This window comes from Carcharhinus amblyrhynchos, chromosome 25 (genome assembly GCF_965287045.1).
Source record: "Carcharhinus amblyrhynchos chromosome 25, sCarAmb.v2.hapA, whole genome shotgun sequence".
Lineage (NCBI taxonomy): Eukaryota > Metazoa > Chordata > Chondrichthyes > Carcharhiniformes > Carcharhinidae > Carcharhinus > Carcharhinus amblyrhynchos.
The window spans coordinates 42,775,578-42,799,312 of NC_137348.1; the positions used below are offsets into that span (position 1 = coordinate 42,775,578).

General features: G+C 43.0%; 1 protein-coding gene across 1 annotated transcript in view; it reads right to left on the minus strand.

Moving 5' to 3' along the window:
• anapc2 (anaphase promoting complex subunit 2) overlaps window positions 1–23,735 on the minus strand; it is a 65,875-nt gene that overhangs the window by 15,029 nt on the left and 27,111 nt on the right. The window contains exons 4-9 of the mRNA XM_080211806.1: window positions 23,480–23,657; window positions 18,811–18,930; window positions 16,358–16,475; window positions 13,924–14,105; window positions 4,593–4,734; window positions 3,240–3,315 (exon numbers count right to left, since the gene is read on the minus strand). Of these exons, the coding sequence (XP_080067932.1) occupies window positions 3,240–3,315; window positions 4,593–4,734; window positions 13,924–14,105; window positions 16,358–16,475; window positions 18,811–18,930; window positions 23,480–23,657 (816 nt within the window). The remainder of the gene's footprint in view (window positions 1–3,239; window positions 3,316–4,592; window positions 4,735–13,923; window positions 14,106–16,357; window positions 16,476–18,810; window positions 18,931–23,479; window positions 23,658–23,735) is intronic.

The window sequence follows — 23,735 nt, forward strand, 5'->3', positions numbered from 1 at the left end:
TCTGGTCCCCACTTACAGGAAGGACTTGGAGGCTTAGGAGAGGGTGCAGAGGAGGTTTACCAGGATGTTGCCTGGTATGGAGGGGAGGTCATATGAGGAGAGACTGAGGGATTTGGGGTTGTTTTCGCTGGAAAGAAGGCGGCTAAGAGGGGATCTTATTGAAACATATAAGATGATTAGAGGTTTAGATAGGGTGGATAGTGATAGCCTTTTTCCTCGGATGGAGAAAGCTAGCACGAGGGGGCATGGCTTTAAATTAAGGGGTGGTAGTTATAGGACGGATGTCAGGGATAGGTTCTTTACCCAGCGGGTGGTGAGGGATTGGAATGCCCTGCCTGCTGCGGTTGTAAATGCGCCTAGTTTGGGGGCGTTTAAGAGATCTGTGGATAGGTTTATGGATGAAAAGGGATTGGTTTAGATTAGTGGGTCAGTGTTTTTTTTTAAAAAAACTGGTCAGCGCAACATCGTGGGCCGAAGGGCCTGTTCTGCGCTGTAATGTTCTATGTTCTCCTGTACAGTTCAACAGTTAGCTGAATATATTACATACTGTAGAACGATAGACAAGTTACAATGCAGAAGGAGGCCATTCAGTTCACTGTGTCTGTGGCTAGGAAACTAGCCACTTATTCTAATCCCACTTTCCAGCATGCTGATCTGTAGTTTTGCAGCTTTCAACATTTCTGATCCAGATCCAGGTACCCTTCCACTGAACTGAGTGTTTCAGCCTCACCACCAATTTAGGCAGCGAATTTCAGGTGTCCACCATCCTCTGGGTGAACATAGGGCCAGTACTGTGCTGTACTGGCCCTTCGGCCCTCGATGTTGTGCCGAGCTTTGTCCAAAACCAAGATCAAGTTATCCCACTCCCTGTCATTCTGGGTGAAAAAGATTTTCCTTGTGTCTCCTTTAATCCTTCTACTAATCACCTTAAATATGCTCCTTGGTTATAGAATCATAGAAGATAGGAGGCCATTTGGCCCTTCAAGCCTGCTCCACCAATAGCCTGATTTCCCCCCCCCCATATTGTTTTATCCCTATTGCCCCAAGTGCTAGATCTAATTCCTCCTTGAAAACAAAACATTTTGGCCTCAACTACTCTGTGCGGTAGCAAATTCCACAGGCTTACCACTCTCTGGGTAAAGAAGTTTCTCCTCATTTCTGTTCCTGTATCCTCAGACTGTGGCCCCTGGTTCTGGACTTTCCCACCACCAGGAACATCCTTCCTGCATTTACCCTGTCTAGTCCTGTTATAATTTTATAGGTTTCTACGAGGTTCCCCCTCATTCTTCTAAACTCCAGCAAATATATTCCTAACCAACTCAATCTCTCCTCACTTGCAAGTCCTCCATCCCAGGAATCAGTCAGGAAAACCTACTCTGCATTCCCTCTATAGCAAGAACACAAGAACATTTTTCCTCATAGAGACACCAAACTGCACACAATATTCCAGACATAGCCTCAACAAGGCCCTGGATATGGGTGGCATAGTGGTTAACACTGCTGCCTCACAGCACCAGGGATCTGGGTTCAATTCCCGGCTTGGGTCACTGTAGGTGTGGAGGCTACATGTTCCCCCCACATCTGTTGGATTTCCTCCGGGTGCTCCGGTTTCCTCCCACAGTCCAGAAGATTGCTGGTTAGGTGCTTTGGCCATGCTAAATTCTCCCTGTGTACCCAAATAGGTGCCAGAGTGTGGCAACTAAGGGCTTTTCACAGTAACTTCATTGCAGTGTCAATGTAAACCTACTTGTGACACTAATAAATAAAACTTAAATTTTATAATTGCAACAATGCATCCCTGCTCCTGTATGCGAATCTGCTTACTGCGAAGGCCAACATACTATTTTCCTTCTTCAATTCCTGCTGCACCTGCATGCTTACCTTCAGTTACTTCCGTACAAGGACATCCTCATTGTACATTCTCCTCTCAGATAATAATCTGTCTTCCTGTTTTGCTACCGAAGTGGATAACCTCACTGTTATCCACATTATTCTGCGTTTGCCCACTCACTCATCCTGTTCAAATCACAGAATCTGACAGTGCAGCCATTCGGCCCATCGAGTCTGCACCGACCACAATTCCATCCAGATCCTAACTCCATGCATCTACCCTAGCTAGTCTTCCTGACACTAAAGGGCCAATCCACCTAACCTGCACATCTTTGGACCATGGAAGGAAATCAGAAGAAACCCATACAGACATGGGGGGAACATACAAACTCCACACAGTCAGTGACCCAAGCTGGGAATCGAACCCAGGTACCTTGCGTTATGAAGCAGTAGTGCCACCCTCTGAAAGATCTCTGCATCCTCCTCAGAGCTCACCCTCCCACCCAGCTTTATATCATCTGCAAATCTGAAGATATCACATTCAGTTCCCTCAACTAAATCATTAATATGTCGTGAACAGCTGGGATCAAAATGCTATTCTGGCATTCCCCATTAGTCACTGCCTGCAATTTGGAAAAAAGACCCATTTATTCCTACTCTTTGTTTCCTGTCTGCCAACCAGTTTTCTATGCGTTGAAAACGCTGTCCATCTTCTGCACCAATCCACAAGTTACCATGTATATTTCTGATCGGCCTCATCTCTCCTTCAGTTATTGTCTTGCTTTTAATATATTGGTAAAATCTCTTAGGATTTTCTTTGCTTTTACCCACCAGTACTTTTTCAGTCCCTCTCTTTGCTACCCTTTATTTTCCTTTCAGAGAAGTGATTCTTGAACAGCGTCGTAATAGGAATTAGCCTCTCGTGCTGCCCTGTTAAACTGAATAAACTTATTTTAAAACTGGATAAATCTTCGAAGAGTCTCAAGTTCAACAAATTACACTGAATATTGTGGAAAGTAGCTTAGCTCCACTAATCTGCAGCTGGGAAGAACCTATTATACAGATGGAAGTTCTTTAAACTGTAACTTAAATCAATATGAAATAAAAATAGCAGTCAGTCAGCATCAGAAGAGGCACATCACCTGTTCCCTCAACAAGACTTTTATCATTTCAGCACTAAATTGTTAATTCTCTTCATAAAGTAATCCCTTATCCTTGCAGCATCTTAGTGAACACGCACTTCATTCACTCAATACTTTTATAGCCTTCCTATAGGTGTCTAAAACAAATATCCAACACAAGCTAATTCAGAATTATAGTTACCATTCAACACAAGTTCATCAAATCCACCTGCTGTATCAAGCAGCTGATAACATTAAACTGTTTTACTCCCAGTTCTTATCACTGACCTTTAACATGACCTCGCAGAAATGCATCTGAGCTTCTCCAAAACGCAGTTTCAGCAACTCCAGATTCCGGATTTCCCTGCAGCAAAGCAGTTACATTAATTAGCTAGACAGGAATACTCAGGATCACTGCAGCGCAAAGATTTCTTGATGAACTCTGAAGAGGTGGTAACTCAAACCCCCTCCCATAGAAAATTACAGCTCAGAAACTGGCCTTTTGATCCTTCTTGTTTGTGCCAAACCATTTTTTGCTTAGTCCCACTGACCTGCACCTGGACCATATCCCTCCACACTCCTCTCATCCATGAACCTGTCCAAGTTTTTCTTAAATGTTAAAAGTGACCCCGCATTTACCACTTTATCCGACAGCTCATTCCACATTTCCACCACTCTGTGTGAAGAATCCCCCCCTAATATTCCCTTTAAACTTTTCTCCTTTCACCCTTAACCTATGCCCTCTGGTTTTTTTCTCCCCTAGCCTCAGTGGAAAAAGCCTGCTTGCATTCACTATCTACACCCATCATAATCTTATACACCTCTATCAAATCTCCCCTCATTCTTCTACACTCCAGGGAATGAAGTCCCAACCTATTCAATCTCTCTCTGTAACTCAGCTTCTCAAGTCCCAGCAACATCCTTGTGAACCTTCTCCGCACTCTTTCAACCTTATTTACATCCTTCCTGTAACTAGGTGACCAAAACTGTACACAATACTCTAAGTTCGGCCTCACCAATGCCTTATACAACCTTACCATAACACTCCAACTTTCATACTCGATACTCCGATTTATAAAGGCCAATGTAACAAATGCACTCTTTACAATAATGCTATTTTGGCATAAACGTGTCAGAGTTCAAATTCAACCCACCCAATGGAATGCCTGCAAACCTTCTTCACTCACAGTAAAGCATTGACACAGTCTCAGCTGATATGCCAAACCTTGTTCCATATATTTATCATCATCCTTACAGGGCTTATTTGACTACTTACTCCAACTGCTTCTCAGGACAACGAGAAACCATTATCTTTTCCTGCAAGAAGAGTATTTAGGACAACATGTAGCTTGACCAGTATCCAGACATATTCGGAGCTATCACCTCCCAGGAGGAAGAAACACTGGAGTGCCTGGAAAACTAGGGATATGTTGGAAATGGGCGAAATCTAATGGCCTGTACCAGCTAACATTCTGCTCCTTTTGAGTTGGATCAGAACCCTCAAATTTCTGAACAGAATATACCTGTGCCAATGATCACTAAACCAAAATCTCTCAGAGTCAGAAACAACAACAACAGGTAGGGTCAGTTATGGTTAAGCATTGCGAATCCACCTCTGCAACCATGCAAGCTTCTCAGTACCTGCAAGTAATGTAGCTGAAATGATGGAGTATTCGATCCGCCAGGAGTGTTCGATATTCATTGATAAACAGCTCTTTGCTGCCGTAAATACTGACCAGCAAAGTGATGATGTCAGAAGACCTTCGTTTGGAACCAAATTTACCTGAAATCAAGGTCAGAAAAAACAAGTATTTAAAGCATGATGTATTCAGGAGCAAGGCCAGTCCAGGCTTCACTGAGAAATGAGACATGTTAAATACAGAGGTAACACTTGGACCAACATTGCAATGTACATTTCTGTCACGAGTCTAGTTATCAGTTGGATCAAATCCTTCTCTTTCTAACTAGGTTTACAGTGCTAACAGTAAAATACTGTTAGGAAATGCAGTTTGAAGAGTTGCACACAGTAAAAACTTTGTATTGTTATTACTTATTAGTCACAAGTAGGTTTACATTAACACTGCAATGAAGTTACTGTGAAAATCTCCTAGTGGCCAGTCTCTGGCACCTGTTCGGGTACACTGAGGGAGAATTTAACCTGACCAATGCACCTAAGCAGCATTTCTTTCAGAACTCATTGTTCCTTGGGAGCACATGAGAGGAGAGCTTGTGAGTAAGTTACTGTGTTTTTTTTAAAACTAACGTCTCTAGCGTTTTTTTAAATTTTAAACCAGATACAGGAAGTGGTCATAGGGAGGTCTGGGAAGTATCTTTTTCCTCCTCTAGACCGCCTTAAATTGGGAAGGTGAAGAAACCCGATACTCTACACGTGTACAGTATCCCCTCCTACCCCTTCCTCTAACCTAAAAAAGAGTGACGCTCATTGTTCCTTGGGAGCACTGAAGAAAGGCAGCAATTTGCGAGAGGAGAGCTTGTGGGTGAGTAGAGCGATTTTTAAAACCAACTTTACTAGTTTTGTTTTTAAATTTTGTATCGGAAACCGAAAGGTGTCGCAAAGACACTTGGGTAGAGTTTTTTTTTAACCTTACTATAAATTGGAATGATGAGGAATCCCGATTCTCTGCACAGGTAGAGTATCCCACCCCTCCCTCCTCCTCTAACCTAAAAAAGAGAGAGAGAGAGAGAGAAGGGCTCTGAGTGGGAGCAGGTAAGTTTGTTTTTGTTTTTGTGTGAGCTGTAAGGGCTTTGGCTCACAGGGCCAAAGCGAAAAGGGTGAGGCAAAGTAAGTTATAAGTTTTTATTACTTTTTTTTCTCCTCTGGGTTTCTATAAAGGGCAAGTATGATTGTGAGGCCAGTATGTTGTTGCCGATGTAATATGTGGGAGGTCTTGGAGGCTCCTGGTCTCCCAGACATCCACACCTGTGCTCGGTGTGTGGAGCTGCAGTCCCTACGGGACCTGGTAAAGGAACTGGAAATGCAGCTTGAGGACCTTCGTCTCATTAGAGAGAATGAGGAGATAATTGATAGGAGCTATCGGCAAGTGGTCACACCAGGGCAACGGGAAGAAGGGGAAACCTCAGGTGATGGAGAGCACGCCGGTGGATGTCCCCCTTCAAAATATGTACTCCTGCCTGAGTACCACTGGGGGGGACAGCTCATCTGGAGCAGGAAGTGGTGGCCAGCTCTTTGGAGCTGAGCCAGTACTTCAAAAAACTAAGAAAGCAGCAAGGCAGTACTAATAGGGGACTCCACAGTGAGGGGATCAGACAGGCGCAGATGGGAGTCACGGATGGTGGTTTGTCTCCCTGGAGCTGGGATCCGGGATGTCTCTGGACGTGTCCCAGACATCCTGAAAGGGGAGGGTGAGGGACCGCAGGTTGTGGCTCATATAGGTACTGCTGACATAGGCAGGAAGAGGGAAGCAGTCATTAAAAGGGATTATAGGGAACTGGGTAGGCAGCTGAGAAAGAGGAATGTGAAGGTAGTAATCTCAGGATTGCTGCCTGTGCCACAGGAGAATGAGAGCAGGAATGGAATGAGGTGGAGAATGTGTGGCTGAGGGACTGGAGCAGGGGGCAGGGATTCCGGTTCCTGGATCATTGGGACCTCTTTAGGGGCAGGTGTGACCTGTACAGTAAAGACGGGTGGCACTTGAATCCCAGGGGGACCAATATCTTGGCGGGAAGACTGGCTAGGGCTACTGGGGGGCACTTCAAACTAGAAAGGTTGGGGGGGAGGGAACAGACATGAGGAGACTGAAACCGAGGAGGTTAGCTCCCGGGTAGGGAAGGACTGTAGACAGTATGAGAGGGAGGTTAGACGGCTGGTGGAGAAGAGAAATGTCCAGACTGAGGGGCTGAGGCGTGTCTATTTTAACGCCAGGAGTGTAGTAAATAAGGTAGATGAGCTTAGGGCATGGATTGCTGCTTGGGAATGTGATGTGGTGGCCATTACAGAGACTTGGATATCTCAGGGACACGACTGGGTACTTCAGGTGCCAGGATTCAGATGCTTCAGGAAGGACAGGGTTGGGGGCAAAAGAGGTGGTGGAGTGGCACTGTTGATCAGGGACAGTGTCATGGCTGCTGAGAAGGAGGATGCCGTGGAGGGACTGCCTACAGAGTCATTGTGGGTGGAAGTTAGGAACAGCAAAGGGTCAATGACTTTGCTGGGTGTTTTCTATAGGCCGCCCAATAGTGACAGGGAAGTTGAGGTGCAGATAGGGAAACAGATCCTAGAGAGATGTAGAAATAACAGAGTTGTCGTGATGGGAGACTTTAATTTCCCGAACATCGACTGGAATATCCCAAGGGTAAGGGGTTTGGATGGGGAGGTTTGTTAGGTGTGTTCAGGAGGGTTTCCTGACACAGTACGTGGATAAGCCTACGAGAGGAGAGGCTGTACTTGACCTGGTGCTGGCTAATGAACCTGGACAGGTGTCGGATCTCTTGGTGGGAGAGCATCTCAGGGATGGAGATCATAATTCTATCTCCTTCACGATAGCATTGGAAAGAGATAGGATCAGGCAGGCTAGGAAGGTGTTTGTCTGGAGTAAAGGGAAATATGAAGACATCAGGCAGATAACTGGACGAATAAACTGGAAGGAGGCGATCTTGGGGAAAAGTACAGAAGGAAGGTGGTGGATATTCAAGGAATGTTTGACTGGAGCTCTGCACAATAACATTTTGGTAGGGCGCAGGAACTGTGGTGCACGAAGGTTGTGGTGAACCTAGTCAGGAAGAAAAGAAAGGTGTATAAAAAGTTCAGAGAGCTAGGAGATGTTAAGGATCTTGAGGAGTATAAGGCTTGTAGAAAGGAGCTTAAATAGGAAATTAGGAGAGCCAGAAGGGGTCATGAGAAGGCCTTGGCAGGTAAGATTAAGGAGAATCCCAAGGCCTTCTACAAATATGTGAAAAGTAAAAGGATGAGAAGAGAAGGGATAGGACCTATAAAAGGTGAAGGGGGAAAAGTCTGTGTGGAACTGGAAGAAATGGCAGAGGTGCTTAATGAGTACTTTGCTTCGGTATTCACAGTGGAAAGTGATTTGGGAGGTTGTACTACAGGTTTGAGGCAGTCTGAAAAGATTGAGCATGTGGATGTTAAGGAAGAGGATGTGTTAGAACTTTAAAATTCTATCAAGATAGACAAGTCGCTGGGACCGGATGGGGTGTACCCCAGGTTACTGTGGGAGGTGAGGGAAGTGATTGCAGAGCCCCTGCGATGATCTTTGCGTCGTCGATGGAGACGGGAGAGGTTCCGGAGGATTGCGGATGTGGTTCCTATTTTCAAGAAAGGGAACAGGGACAGCCCCGGAAATTACCGACCGGTGAGTCTGACCTCAGTGGTTGGTAAGCTGATGGAGAGGCTTCAGAGGGACAAGATTTATGAGCATTTGGAGAAGTTTAGAATGATCAGAAATAGTCAACATGGTTTTGTCAAGGGCAGGTCGTGCCTTACGAACCTAGTTGAGTTCTTTGAGAATGTGACTGAACACATTGACGAAGGAAGAGCGGTAGACGTGGTTTACATGGACTTCAGCAAGGCGTTTGATAAGGTCCCCCATGCAAGACTTCTGGAGAAGGTGAGAGGGCATGGGATCCAAGAGGCTTTGGCCTTGTGGATCCAGAACTAGCTTGCCTTCAGAAGGCAGAGAGTGGTTGTGGATGGGTCTTTTTCTGCATGGAGGTCGGTCACCAGTGGAGTGCCCCAGGGATCTGTTCTAGGACCCTTGCTGTTTGTCATTTTCATAAATGACCTGGATGAGGAAGTGGAGGGATGGGTTAGTAAGTTCGCTGATGATACGAAGGTTGGTGGTGTTGTGGATGGTCTGGAGGGATGTCAGAAGTTGCAGCGGGACATAGATAGGATGCAAGACTGGGCGGAGAAGTGGCAGATGGACTTCAACGCAGATAAATGTGTAGTGGTCCATTTTGGCAGGACCAATGGGACGAAGAAATACAATATCAAGGGTAGGAGTCTTAGCTGTGTTGAAGAGCAGAAGGATCTTGGGGTCCGGGTCCATAGGACTCTTAAATCGGCCTCACAGGCGGAGGATGTGGTCAAGAAGGCGTATGGCGTACTGGCCTTCATTAATCGAGGGATTGAGTTTAGGAGTCGGGAGGTAATGCTGCAACTTTATAAGACCCTGGTCAGACCCCACTTGGAGTACTGTGCACAGTTCTGGTCGCCTCAGTATAAGAAGGATGTGGAAGCTATTGAGAGGGTGCAGAGGAGATTTACAAGGATGTTGCCTGGATTGTGAGGCATGCCTTATGAAGATAGGTTGAGGGAGCTGGGACTCTTCTCCCTGGAGAGACGAAGGTTGAGAGGCGACCTGATAGAGGTTTATATGATGTTGAGAGGAATAGACAAGGTGGATTCTCAGAGGCTATTTCCCTGGGCTGAAATGGTCGCTACGTGAGGACACAGATTTAAGGTGCAGGGAAGCAAGTACAGAGGAGATGTTAGGGGTAAGTTTTTCACTCAGAGGGTGGTGAGTGAATGGAATCGGCTGCCATCGGTGGTGGTGGAAGCGAACTCGCTGGGGTCTTTTAAAAGACTTTTGGATGAGTACATGAGATCTAATGGGATTGGGGGTTATAGATAGGTCTATGGCTTAGTATGTATAGACGTGAACGGCGCAACTTGTGGGCCGAAGGGCCTGTTTGTGCTGTAGTGTTCTATGTTCTAACTAAATTGACCTGAAATCAGGCTTCTAGAATAATCTTCTCTGGGTCCCTTCTCTAATTTTAGTTGAAGCCACTTGAGATTTGGGGCACTCAACCTGGAGTTCAGCAAGCTGCCCAGGTAAACTCAAGAAAACAGATAACGTATGGGCCTGAAAAAGCAACCACAAACCTACAAGTTGTGGTAAAAAGCAAACTAGTTCACAACCGATGTTCCTTCTGACCTTAATTTGTGTGCAGCTTGTTTATTTCAATCTATTTACAATCTTTTACATGGCTGCATAATGGGCCAACTCTGAGTGGTACCTTATGGTTTGTTGTTCACTAATGCATGTCTATCCTGATCTGGCAAGTTTCAGTCTGTTTACAGGGTATTGGTGAAATATTATTCAAAAGTTCAGACAGATGTTGCCCCAGATGTCAACTCTGGTTAAGTAAGTTGGCAAGAAGTTGGTAAATGGGGTATAATGTGGGAAAATATGAAGCTGTTCATTTTAGAAGGGAGAAGAAAAGAACAGAATATTGTTTAAATGGAGAAAAGCTGCAACACAAAGGGGGAATTTATGCAGAAACACAGAAAGCTAGCACACAGGTACAGCAGGTAATCAGGAAGCTAATAGAGTGTTGGTCCTTATTTTAAGAGGATTGGAGTGTAAGAATAGGGAAGTCTTGCTGTAACTGTATAAGGTACTGAATAGACCATATCTGGAGTACTGTAAGCAGTTTTAGTCCCCTTATTTAAGGAAAGATATTACTTCATTGGAGGCAGTTCAGAGAAGGTTCATTAAGATGATCCCCAGTGTGGAGGGATTGTCTTCTCAGCAAAGGTTTAACAGGTCACGACTCCACTCATTGGAATTTCGAAGAATGAGAGATGATCTCATCGGAATTCTTACGGGACTTGGCAGAGTAAATACCAAGAGGATGTGGCCCCTTATGGGAGAGTCTAGGACAGCATAAAGGGGTGCCAATTTAAGACTGAGATGGGGAGGAATTTCTTCTGTAAAAGGGTTGAGTGTCTTTGGAACTCCTTGCCACAGAGAGCTGTAGGGGCAGAGTCCTTGTGTATATTTATGGCTGAGATAGTTTTTTTTAAATCAGTAAGGGAATCAAGGTTATGGAGAAAGTGCAGTAGAACGAACATGAGGAATGTTGAATCAGCTTTGATCCTATTGAGTGGCGGAGCAGGGTTGACAGACCAAACGACCTACTCCTGTTCCTTTTTCTTATGCTGTCTGCACAATCCTATTTATTTTACATTACAGCATGGCCTGAGATTATTCCAAGAAAGGATTGAGGGCGGGCCCACAGTCAAATACTCCACTGGCAATTAGAGTTACCATTATGCAACAATCTCATGATCTAGGGACGTCCCAAAGTGTTTTCCTGAAGTACAGTCACTGTTGTCTGTAAGGTGAAATGGAACTGCATCACAGTGCCAAGAATTCTCAAAAATTAGAAAGAGATTCTGCCTGATTTTTTTGGTTTACGAGATAATGTCATGTTTTCTTCAAGTGAATACTCGACAATAATATAAATGAATTAAGAATTTTCTAAACTCAAAATTTTAAATGTTCGTAACGGGCCACACTTTAAACATTTTACTGACTTGGGTAGCATGAGTGGAGTGCTCTATATCTGCCCTAGTCTGCTATAGGGGTACAGCTTTAAGAAATTAAGAAATTTAAGAAATCTCTTAACAGTGTCTTCATAATTTTAAGAAATCTCCTAAGCAATTAATGGCAATCAGGAACAACTTCCAGCCTGGAAGGGAAAAGAAGTGGAGAAATGGTACAATTAGAGAGGGGCTAGAGGGGAAGGAGTTATAAATGATATGCTGGAAAGTAACCCTTGTTACTTTGTTCATCTCTGCACTTAAAAGGCACAGCTGTCTTGTATGAATGCACCATTTGTTTTGAACATTAATCTCCACTCTACAAGCCCAATTGGGCGGCACGGTAGCACAATGGTTAGCACTGCTGCTTCACAGCTCCAGGGTCCTGGGTTCGATTCCTGGCCTGGGTGACTGTCTGTATGGAGTTTGCACATTCTCCTCGTGTCTGCGTGGGTTTCCTCCCACAGTCCAAAGATGTGCGGGTTAGGTTGATTGGCTGTGCTAAGAAATTGCCCCTTAGTGTCCAAGGATGCGTAAATTAGAGGGATTAGTGGGTATACTATGTAGGGATATGGGGGTAAGGCCTGGGTGAGATTGTGTTTGGTGCAGACTCGATGGGCCAAAGGGCCTCTTTCTGCACTGTCGGGTTCTATGATTCTTTGAATACACACTAGATTCCAGGTCTGTTTCAGCTTGTCACAAATCTAGCCACATAATAGTGTACAGTCAAATTCCTGAACCCAGTGCCTGTTGCTGTGGGGAAGGGGAAATCAGAGGTGAATATCCTTAGGGACACTATTGTGTAGCCTCTAGGGGCTACCGGGATTTATACATCAACCTTGACTCAGTTGATAGCAATTCTGCCCCTCTCGTGCAGTACTTAGAGAGTAAAGCCCCTCCAAACAAGAGACAAGCTGAGGCCCCCATCTGCTCATATAAATAGCTGTAAATATCCTATGGTTTGGCCCGAATTTGCTTGGAGAGGCAATCACCGCTCCTTTCTCCTCACACTGTACTGGAGCTCCACATTTCTCACCGCAACTTCCAACCCCAGCCTCGTGAGAAATGTTCAGCTCAGGTGCTCCAGAGTATGGACAATCCCATTATTACCCAGGAATTAGAAATGGTTTCAAGCCTTCCAACTTTTCCACAGTAACTACTCTGCTAAGAGAGTCAGAATCATCCAAAGTCTCTGATTAAAATCGGAGTTCACAGTGCAGTTTAAACTTCCCGAGCAATTTCTGTGCAGTCGTTGTGTGGGGATTTCTGGTGCTTCCTTTGGGATATACACCGCCCCACCCCACCTCCCAACCCGGAACAGAAGTTCAGGGTCAATATTTCGAGGAGCAGCAGGAGTTAAATCCACTGTCCTAGATAACATGCATCCCTCAATTCATCACAAAAAAACAGCCTATTGGGTCATTATCACATTGTTGTTTGTGGGAGCTTGCACCAATTGCTGCATTTCCTACATTATAATAATGACTAAACTTCTCATGAGCTCCTTGGGTGTAAACTGCTGTGGGGCATTTCGAGATGATAAATGATAAAATATAAAAGCAAATCTTTCTTCTTGTGCAGTAAAGAGGAAGTTCTCAAACTCCCAACAAAAAGAAAGTGGAAAATGCTTGGAGAGATTTGAATTAATTAAGGTGGGCCAGCAGAATTTTAAAAGGTAGATGGTGATTGACTAACACAGAATCCCTACAGTGCAGAAGAGGCCATTCAGCCCATCGAGTATGCACCAATTCTGACAGATTATTTTACACACCTTATCACTGTAACCCTGCACATTTACCATGGCAATCCTTCTAACCTACACATCTTTGGACACCAAAGGACATGAACAATCTATCTAACCTGCACAACTTTGGACATAAATGGATTTTTTGACAAGGTATTAAAAGCAATTGAAGGGAATACATTGGAAATATGTGTTATGGATTTTAAGGAAGCATTTGAGAAAGTATCATATAAAAGGCAAGTTTTTGCTCATGAAACGTAGCTCATGAAGTAGCAGGGTCAATGTCAATGTCAACTTGGCTCAACGACTGAAGACAGCAAGTTGTGGTAAATGGCTATCTCTCTAGCTGGAGGATGGTAAATAATGTATTCCCTAAAGATTAAGGGTAGGGCCACTGCTTTTGGTGAAATACAGTCCACACTTAAAGATGTGGTTGCATTCCTGAAAACTGTGACCTGGATCCATCTAGTGGCAGAGTCAGTCTGTGCAGATAGCAGCTGAAATCCTGACTACTGGCACAGACCAACATCTGCAACTGGATGGAGCTTGCTATTCCATAAAAGTTCAGGAGCAAAAGCCAAAAAGCAGAAAAATTTATCAAACATAGTTTGACATTGCCTCCTCCCCTAAACTGTGTCCAATCTTGGAACAGATTACCTCACCCACGTTGAGCTGAAGACGACGAGTGGATTAAAATGTTTACTCAATAAGAAATAAGCAATAACTTTTCAAATTCTTTAAGATATATCTATATTTTTTCTAAATAACCAATTCATTTGTTGTCAGAATGTACAATACTTGCTGTCACCTCTGGGATTTGTGCCAGTTTCCTCAGACCCTCAAAAGTCTTCTTCCAGATTAACAGATCATCATTCTTCTTGTTTCTGGGGAGTATTAGGACTTACCTGGATCTGCATCAACAGGGTCAGGAAGCCAGTCTTCTGGATCAGACATATCATCATCACTATCGTGGCCATGTTCTAGAGTAATTGGATCTGCTTTGGACAGCTCATGTGCCAGATCACTGGATCCCTCGGAATCATCAGTCAAACCTGCTACTATCTGTCTCACAGTGTCATCCCGTGTCCTGTGGGCGAACAAGGTGAAAAGAAATGGAAAACTAATAAAGATCAAAAATTAATTGCCTCACAGTCAAGACATGACACTCAACAGGTAAAGTAAATCTAGCTTATTCAGGTTGTGTTTGAGTAGCTGGTCCTTAATTATGCTTAACTCAAAGGTCAAATACTTTGCAAACCTAGTTCTCATCTGATTTAACACAAAGGACTTTGGTTTGAAACATCCAACCCGTTCTCTGGATGCCTTTCATTATTGTAAAATCTGTAATCATCTCCTTCCGTTACCTAATCAGTAAAACAGCCTAACTGCCTTACCAGATCCTATTATAACTCAACAATTTAAGAACTAGCATAATCTTCCTTGCTCTTTACACCTCATCTGCATCTCATATTGTAGATACACCAATTAAAATTGGATCATTGATTTTCCAATGTATTTCAGTCCATGAACTTTAATTTCTGCAGACTACACAATCTCTGGTTAAATGATGCATGTACTGTTCATCCCAACATACAGAATGCTTCCAGACCTTGGTAAAAAGAGTCCAAACTTCTCTAAACTGTGGAATTCATTGACAATCACTAGATTCAGAACCATAACCATAAAACTGCTGTTGACTGTCAGAGAAACCCATCTGGTTTACTAATGTCCCTTTACCTGGTCTGGCCTACACATGACCTAGAATCATAGCAATTGGTTGACTCTTAAGTGCCCTCTGAAATGGCCTAGCGAGCCACAAGTTCAAGGGCAATAAATACTGGCCCAGCCAGCGACACCCACGAATAAAACAAAATTGTCAGAGGTACAAAGTTCTCAACCAATCGATTCCTCCACTTTAACTTGCTTTTAATTAATCACAAAAGATTCTTTGAACCAAAATATTCAACAATCTATTTTCTGCACCCACCCAAATACTCCCTCACCACCACCAGCATCCTGTAATATGTTTAGGAAACTTTTCCAGTCCATTTTGTCGATTTTAACTATTTTAGCCTTTTTTGATTCATTTGATAATTTTGAATGTTTTACATTATCAATGTTATAGATGTGAACATATATTTATTCATGGAAAACAGATGTACAAATGGGAGTTGCTGTCTTGTTAACACTAATTCAAAATTTAACTCCGAATAAAACAGCTCAAAAGAATTGATGAGAAGTTAATGACCTAAAAAGATGGCACATAGATGATATTTGACTATTCAAAACATTTGTTGGGAGTTGGCAGGGTACAAAAAGCACTACTGTTCAAAACTGAAAGAAAAATTTTCAAAGGTTGCAAAGTGAACTGGAGCATCAATGGACATCACCCACAGACTGTTAGTGGTCGCATCACATTCCAAAGATCCTCCTCGCCAACACCACAATTAGTGAGAGCTGCTTTTCAATCCTAATCTAATTCTCTCCAAAGGTCAATATCCAGCTCTGTATAAATCTTCTCCTATTTTCCTTGTCTTCAGTTCTGATGAAGGGTCATCCAGACTCGAAACATTGGCTCTATTCTCTCTATAGATGCTGTCAGACCTGCTGAGATTTTCCAGCATTTTCTGTTTTTGTTTCAGATTCCAGCATCCACGGCATTTTGCCTTTATATTAATTTCCAGACTTCTGTTTTTGCAAATCTTACCTTCCTGACCATTTCATTTGCTTCCTTCTATCATCGTATTGTTCATTATTTTTGATAATCTCTTTTCTCAATAAATTGCTGGTCTTGTTAAAATATATTATCCACCTCATAAACGGACTCCACTGAGGGCTGAACTAGTACTTTACATCAACAAAAAGTATAAAGCTAGGATGTTACACTAAACCTATATCTCTATAAAGCACAGGATATTATAAGATATATTAATACTTTGTTAATCTAACCTGCCACCTTCAAAGATTTGTGCGCAAACAATCCAGGTCTCCTTCTTGCACCTCTTTTAAAATTGTACCATTTGGTGTAATTGTCTCTTCTCATTCTTCTTAACAAAATGTATCTCCTTTCAGTTTATTGTATTGAATTTCTTCTGTCTCATGAATACCCATTCCACCAGCCTATGTCCTGTTGAAGTCTAGTACTAACCCTCTCACTGTATACTGCACTTTGAAGTTTTATCTGATTTATAAATTTCACAATGTGTCCTTTGTCCAAAGTAATTTTCTCATTAACAATCCCAAAACAATATAAATTACTGATGGTGAAGAAAGGGCAGAACACTTACTCTTAAACACGACAAATCATCACTCGTTTAAACTATAGATACAACACTGTACCTTAGATACTTGCGGACTGGCTCGCATACCACTTCCAAAATAACCATGGATGGGTCCAACTCACGAAGGGCCTTGATTGCAGATATGTACAATGTTATCACATCAGCAGTGTTCACTCCTAAACAAGGAGATGTTACACGATTAACTACTGGAGATAACTTTCAAAGCACAACTTTATACATATTTGGCCAATGAGCACCAAATTCAGAGTTAAGGTCGAATCTGTAGTAAAAATTGAGTATCTAAAATTACTTCTTTTATGTTAATTTTTTATCTTCATGTAGTTTGATGTGTTGTTTCTTGACAGGGACAAGGTATTAGACTTGATGGTCTAATAAGCAAAGATGTCACAGGTGAGCTACTAAGGCATGTGGATCAGATATTCCCAGACTCAATTCTTCCCCCATGTCTGTAATGAGTCAGTTTTGGGGGTAATGTCACTGAATTCATAATCCAGAGGCCCAGGCGAACACCTGGGGACATGGACGCAGCTGGAAGTGAAGGCTAGTCTCAGTAATGGTGACCATGACAACTTATCAGTTGCTGTAAAGACCCACCTTGCTCACTAATTTCCTTTAGGGAAGGAAATCTGCCACCCTTACCTGGCCTGGACTACATACTCCAGATTCACAGCAATGTAGCTGATTCTGAACTGTCCGCTGAAATGTTCAGTGCAAGGGAAATTAGGGAAGGGCAACAAACTCTGACTTTGCCAGCCTTGCCCTCATCCCATAGAAGAAGAAAAAGTATTAGCTAGAAGAGCAATAGGGCTAGGGAGAGACATCAGATTCATCAGGGTTGCCTTCCGAATATATATCTGGTGACCCCTGTTGATATGGTGTATGTGTAGCTTACAGAAGGGTGGGATTAGGCTTAGCTGTCATAGCAAACCCCAACCCATGTTATGAAATCCATTCATTCTGCTTCTCCCTGTGCTATGTAAGCCTGTAACAAGTTCCACATTTATTCCTGCCTGGGGTAGAACCCTCTTAGAGTGTTGTAATAAGTCACCAGATTAGTTCAAGGGTCAGTGAACAGCATTTCTTGAGGTGTCTGTTTTTAAGAGACAAGAGACAGAGAGCAGGACCAGGTTCCTGTTAAGGAAAAACAGTCCTCAGTTGAATAAAGCTCTGTGGGGAACAAACTAAGTGAAGTGGGTTGAGAGAAGCCAGGAAAATCCATGAGGGCAGCTTAAGGTTGGTGATTCCATAGTGTTGGGGAAGAGGTACCCTGTTGGAGAAGTGGTGTTCTGCTTAGCACAGAAGATCCAAATTGTGCTTGTAAAGCAGATGCTTGTATGTGCTCAGAAATCCAGGAACATGATCTTGGAAAGGGAGACTGAAACACTGTAAAGTAGGCTGTTGTTAAAACTCTCATGTTGGAGTGACTTTGAGGGAGTACCCCAAAACAATATCTTCACAGGTGATGGCTGCAAATTTGCATGAGAGACACAAAGTTTCAGTGAAGTTTCAATGATTGGCTCACAATGTGACCAATGTCTGGGTGGGTTGTTGAGGAATTCACTGAATCCATTTTTAATTGGATCTGTCATGTGTTCTGTAGCATGATGTGACCAATCACAGTTTGCCTTACATACCCCATACTCGGTGTATAACTTAGATATTCCAAATTGCTTCATCTTTTTAGCTTGGCAAATTAAAATTTATTGTTGTTCGAAATCCATGGAATATTGTAGTTGGATTCACTTTAGACATGCCTATGAAACTATAACACAGCACAGCGTACAAAAGAGAAGACTAGAATAAAGACCTTAAGACGTAGGAGCAGAACCAGGCCATTCAGACCATCAAGTCTGCTCTGTCATTCAATCCCCACTGATGTTTCTCAATCCCATTCTCCCTCCTTCTCCCTGTAACCTTGGATCTCTTTACCAAGAGTCAAGCCAGCTCTGTCTTAAATACACTCAGTGACCCAGCCTCCACAGCCTCCTGTGGCAATGAATTTCATAGATTCACCACCCTTGGCTCAAGAAATTCCTCCTCATCGGTTCTAAAGAGTTGTCCCTTTATTCGGAGGCTGTGCCCTCGGATCCTAGTTTATATTATTAATGGAAACATCTTCCCCATGTCCATTCTATCCAGACCTGTCAAGATTCTGTAAGTTATAACGATACCTTTCTCCTCTTACTTACTTTTCTACCTAACATGGCACCATTGTAAAATTTAGCTACAGTACATTTGGTCCCTTCATCCAAGTCATTGATCTCCATTGTAAGAAGGTTGAAGATCCAGCACTGATCCCTGTGGCACTTGATGGTTATGGCTTGTCAATCCAATGAACATTGAGGCCAAGAAATGTTTGCTTTTTCAAATTCATCAGCTGAACAAAAGGAGGTGCATTACTCCCAAACTCTGTTCATCTTATATTGCATATTTAGAAAGTTTACCGCTATTTTGTACAAGTCAGAAGGAGATGGATAATCTTGTGCAAACCTGGGTGCAGAAGCCTGGTCTCCAGGGCTGTTTTTAGTGATGAAAGTAATTGCTGCCTCTGATTGGTCCTTTCCAGGCAAACTTTCAGATCCTGCAATGCTGCCTTGGATTCCGGGAAGTCTGCAATTAAACAAAATAAAAATCAACAATTCCTAAGGGAAATATTGGATTTTGAGCTCAAAAAGAAAATATATAATGTGCATTTTAACCAGACAAGATGCATATTGAAAATGGACTGTTAGCAAATTATATAGAGTTCATAGAAACCTCAACAAAGGTGTGGGAACCAAGAGGAAACATAGAGAGAAACATCAGGATGCACAAAATAGCAGGAGATATAAGCACCAGTATAGGGAATAATAAGTGAATAAGTGAAAGTCAGAATAAGAACAGAAAAGAATAATGATGTTTTTCATCAGGGTTACCTGAATGATGTGGATATGCTGGCGTTGGACTGGGGTAAACACAGTAAAAAGTCTGACAACACCAGGTTTAAGTCCAACCGATTTATTTGATAGTAAACTCACAAGCTTTCGGGGTTTGTCCCTTCATCAGGTGAATGGTGAGTTCTGGCCTCACCTGACGAAGGGACAAACCCCGAAAGCTTGTGAGTTTACTATCAAATAAATCGGTTGGACTTAAACCTGGTGTTGTCAGACTTTTTACTGTATCTGAATGCACAGAGTTTAGTAAGAAGGCTGGGGAGTTACAGTGCAGATTGTGATGTGGAAATGTGACGTAGGGGTGATAAGAGGGGTCTGGCTCAAGGTAGGACAAGACTGGACATTAAATATTCCTGAGTACAAGGTGCTCAGAAAAGATGGGAAAGGAAAGGAAAAAAAGGGAGAGGCGTAGTGATATTGGTTCAGGAGGGTGTTGCAGTACTGAAGAAAGAGTTTGTCCCAGGGTTCAAGGACAGGATCAATTTGGCAGGAGCTAAGGGACAAAAAAGGTGCAATTACATTGCTTCCTATAGTCTATAGACAACAATTGTGCAAAGAGTGTAGAAGACCAAATCTGCAGGAAAAATTAGTGAGAGATGCAAACATTATAAGTAGTTATAATGGAGGATTTCAAATTAAACGTAAAATAGGACAGTGGTGATGCAAAGGGCAGAGAGGGGCAAAAGTTCCTAAATTGTGTTTTGGAAAATTTTCTGCGACAGTGCGTCCAGTGCAACAGGAAAAGATGCACTGTTGGATCTAGTTCTTGGAAATGAGGTAGGCCAAGTCGATGTTCATAGAATTCATAAAGTACAGAAGAGGTCATCTGGCCCATCGAGTCTGCACTGACTCTCCACAGAGTATCTTACCCAGACCCTCTCCCTATCCTGTCACCCCATACATTTACCATGGCCGATCGACCTAACCTACACATCTTGGGATACTAAGAGGCAACTTAGCATAACCAATCCACCTAACTGTTACACCTTTGTACTGTGGGAGGAAACCGGAGCACCCGGAGGAAACCCATGCAGTTATGGGGAGAATGTGCAGACTCCACACAGTCAGTCCCCCAAGGCCAGAATTAAACCCAGGTCCCTAGCGCTGTGAGGCAGCAGTGCTAAGCACTGTGCCACCATAACGCCCCTGGTCAACTGTCAGTGGGACGAACAGTTAGGATATAGTGATCATTGTAAGGTAATGTTTAAGATGATGAGAGAAAAGGAAAACAGGTAATCCAGAATAAAAATGATTAACTGGAGGAGAGTGAACTTCAATGGGACAACATGGAGCAGGGCCAGTTCGACTGGAACAAAAGGTTGAATTATAGCTGAACAGTAGCAACCTTATCATAGAACCCTACAGTGCAGGAGGCAGCGATTCGGCCCAACAAGTCTGCACTGACCACTATCCCACCCAGTCCCTATCCCTATAACCCTATGCATTTACCCTAATTAGTCCCCTGACACCAAGGGTCAATTTAGCATGGCTATTCCACCTAACTTGCATATCTTTGGACTGTGGGAGGAAACTAGAGCACCTGGAGGAAACCCAGGCAGACACAGGGAAAATGTGCAAACTCCACACAGACAGTGACCCAAGCTGGGAATTGAACCTGGGTCCCTGACACTGTGAGGCAGCAGTGCTAACCCACTGTGCTGTACCTTCAAAATAGTCCAGGCACAGTCAAGGTATATTTCTTCAAAAGGAAAAGGCAAGGCAAACAAATCCAGAGCTCCTTGGATATAAAAAGAGATAGAAATTAAAATAAGGAAGAAATAGTGTGCCTGTGACAGGTGTCAGTAGGAAATATAATTGAGAACCAAGAGGGATACAGAAGGTTCAGAGGGGAGGGGAAGAAGCTCATTAGAGAAACAAAGAAGGATTATGAGAAAAGACTGGCAGCCAACATAAAGGGGAATCCCAAGGTCTTCTATAAGCAAATAAATAGTAAAATGGTAGTGAAAGGAGGAGCAGGACAGATTAGGGACCTAAAAGGACATTTACACATGGAGTCACAGAGCATGGCTGAGGTATTAAATGATACTCTGCATCTGTCTTTACCAAAGAGATAGATGTTACCCAGGACATGGAGATAGATGAAGAAGCTCTGTTACTTGAAAGGTTCCAAATCAATATGGGGGGAGTGTTGAATAGACTGTCAGTGCTGAAAGCTGACGAGACACTGGAACCATAGAATGCCTACAGTGCAGAAGGAGGCTATTTGGCCCATTGAGTCTGCACTGGCTACAATCCCATCCAGGCCCTATCCTCATAACCCCATGCATTACCCTGGCTAGTTCCCCTGGCACTAATGGGCAATTTTGCATGGCCAATCCACCTAACCCGCACATCTTTGCACTGGATGAGATGCATCCAGGGATACTGGAGGGAGAGAGAAATGGAAATTGCAGGACTACTGACAATAATTGTCCAGTCTTCCCCAGAGTCCAGGGATATGCCAGAGGACTGGAGAATTGAAAATGTTATACTCTTATTCAAAAAGGTTGTAAGGATGGCTCAGCAATTACAGACTAGTCTGTTCAAATTCAATGGTGGGGAAGCTTCTAGAAACAATTATTCAGGAAAAAATGAGTTCATTAGGAAGAGTCAGCATGGATGTATAAAGGGGAAATCACGTTTAATTAACTTACTGGAGTTTATTGAGGAGGTAACAGAAATGGTCGATAAGGGTGATGCTGTTGATGTGATGTACTTGGACTTTCAGAAGGCATTCAATACAGTGCCACACAGCAGACTTGTGAAAAATGTTATAGTTCACAGAATAAAAGCAACAGTAACTACATGGATACAAAATTAGCTTAATAATAGAAAGCAGACAGTAATGGTCAATGGATGTTTTCCAGACTGGTGAAGGTTTGTAGTGGTGTTTCCGGGGGTCAGTATTAGCATCCTTGCTTTTCCTGATATATGAATGAGATCTTAGCAGGGGATAGTTTCAAAGATTGTATATAGTCCAAAGCTTGTATATAAATTGTGAAGGGGACAGTGTAGAACCTCAGAAGGACATAGACAAGATGATACAGTGGGCAAATAGATGGCAGATGAATTTCAATGAGGTGTGCTGATGCATTTTGACAAGAAGAATGTAAGAGACAATATAACATAAGAGGTACAATTCTAAAAAGGGTGTAAGAGCAGATAAACTTGGGTGTACCTGTACACAGATCATTGAAGGTGGGAGAACAGGTGGACAAAGCAGTTAATAATAGCATTCTGAGCTTTATGAATAGGGGCATAGAGCACAAGAGCAAGGAGTTATGCTCAACTTATACAGGATGCGAGTTAGACCACAGCTGGAGTATTGTGTATAGTTCTGGGCGCCACACCTTAGGAATGTTGTGAACACAATGGAGATAATATGGAAGAAGTTTGTAACAATGGTTCCAGGGTTGAGAAAATCCAGTCGCGAAGATAGGTGGGAGAGGTTGCCACTGTTCTCCTTGGAGAGAAAAGGGCTAAGAGAAGTTTTGATAGAGACGTTTAAAATCATGAGGGGGTTGGACAGAGTAGATAGAGAGAAACTGTTCCTCCTTGTAAAAGCATCAAGAACAAAAGGGCACAGGTTTAATGCGATTTGCAAAATAAGGAAATGCGATGTGTGAAAAAACCTTATCACAGAATGAGTGGTTGGGTTCTGGAATGCACTGCCTGGACGTGTGTCAGAGGCAGGTTCACTGAGGCATTCAAGAGGGCATGAGATGATTATCTGAAAAGAAACAAAATGTGCCAGAGTACGGGGAAAAGGCAGGGGAATGGCAGTAAATCATTACATTTACTTGGAGAGCTGGGTCAGACACGATGGGGCAAATGGCCTCTTTCTGTGCCATAACTATTCTGTGATTCTATGCATTATTTTAACTGTCAAAGACCAGCATAGATCTTGAGGAAAAAAAATGCACCCAATTGTTTCGCTTAGAACCCGGTCAGCATCTGAATCCCAACGATTGTCCCCATTTCCACACATCAGAGCTCTGGTTCCTGGATCAAGACAGAGTCAAGGAAACCAGGAAAATCAGAAATTAGAATCAAACGATCATGAGCTACAAAGTAACTGGAAATGGTTCTTCATTTAAACAAAACTAGGAATTGACTTTCTGATACTGATCAGGAATAACCCATTATGAACCATCACTGAAACCCAAAAGTGAGGCCCCCTCAATACACCAAATACAAGCTAGAAAGAGGGAATTACATCCACTTACCTCGTATAATGCTGAAGAGTTCCTCGATCCTCATATTTGCATACACCTGATAAAGGAAGAACTGCAAGTGTATTCGCCAGCGTTGCAGTGTGCTGTTTGTCTGAGGGGAAGCTGATTTCGTACTGGCCTTCTGCAGGAACACCATGCTCAGCCAACAAATAACCTTCGACTCCAACCACTGAACAGAAAGAAAACATATTCCAGTTCAAGATATTCACTCTTTCTAATAATAATCCACCCTGTTCAATTACTCCAT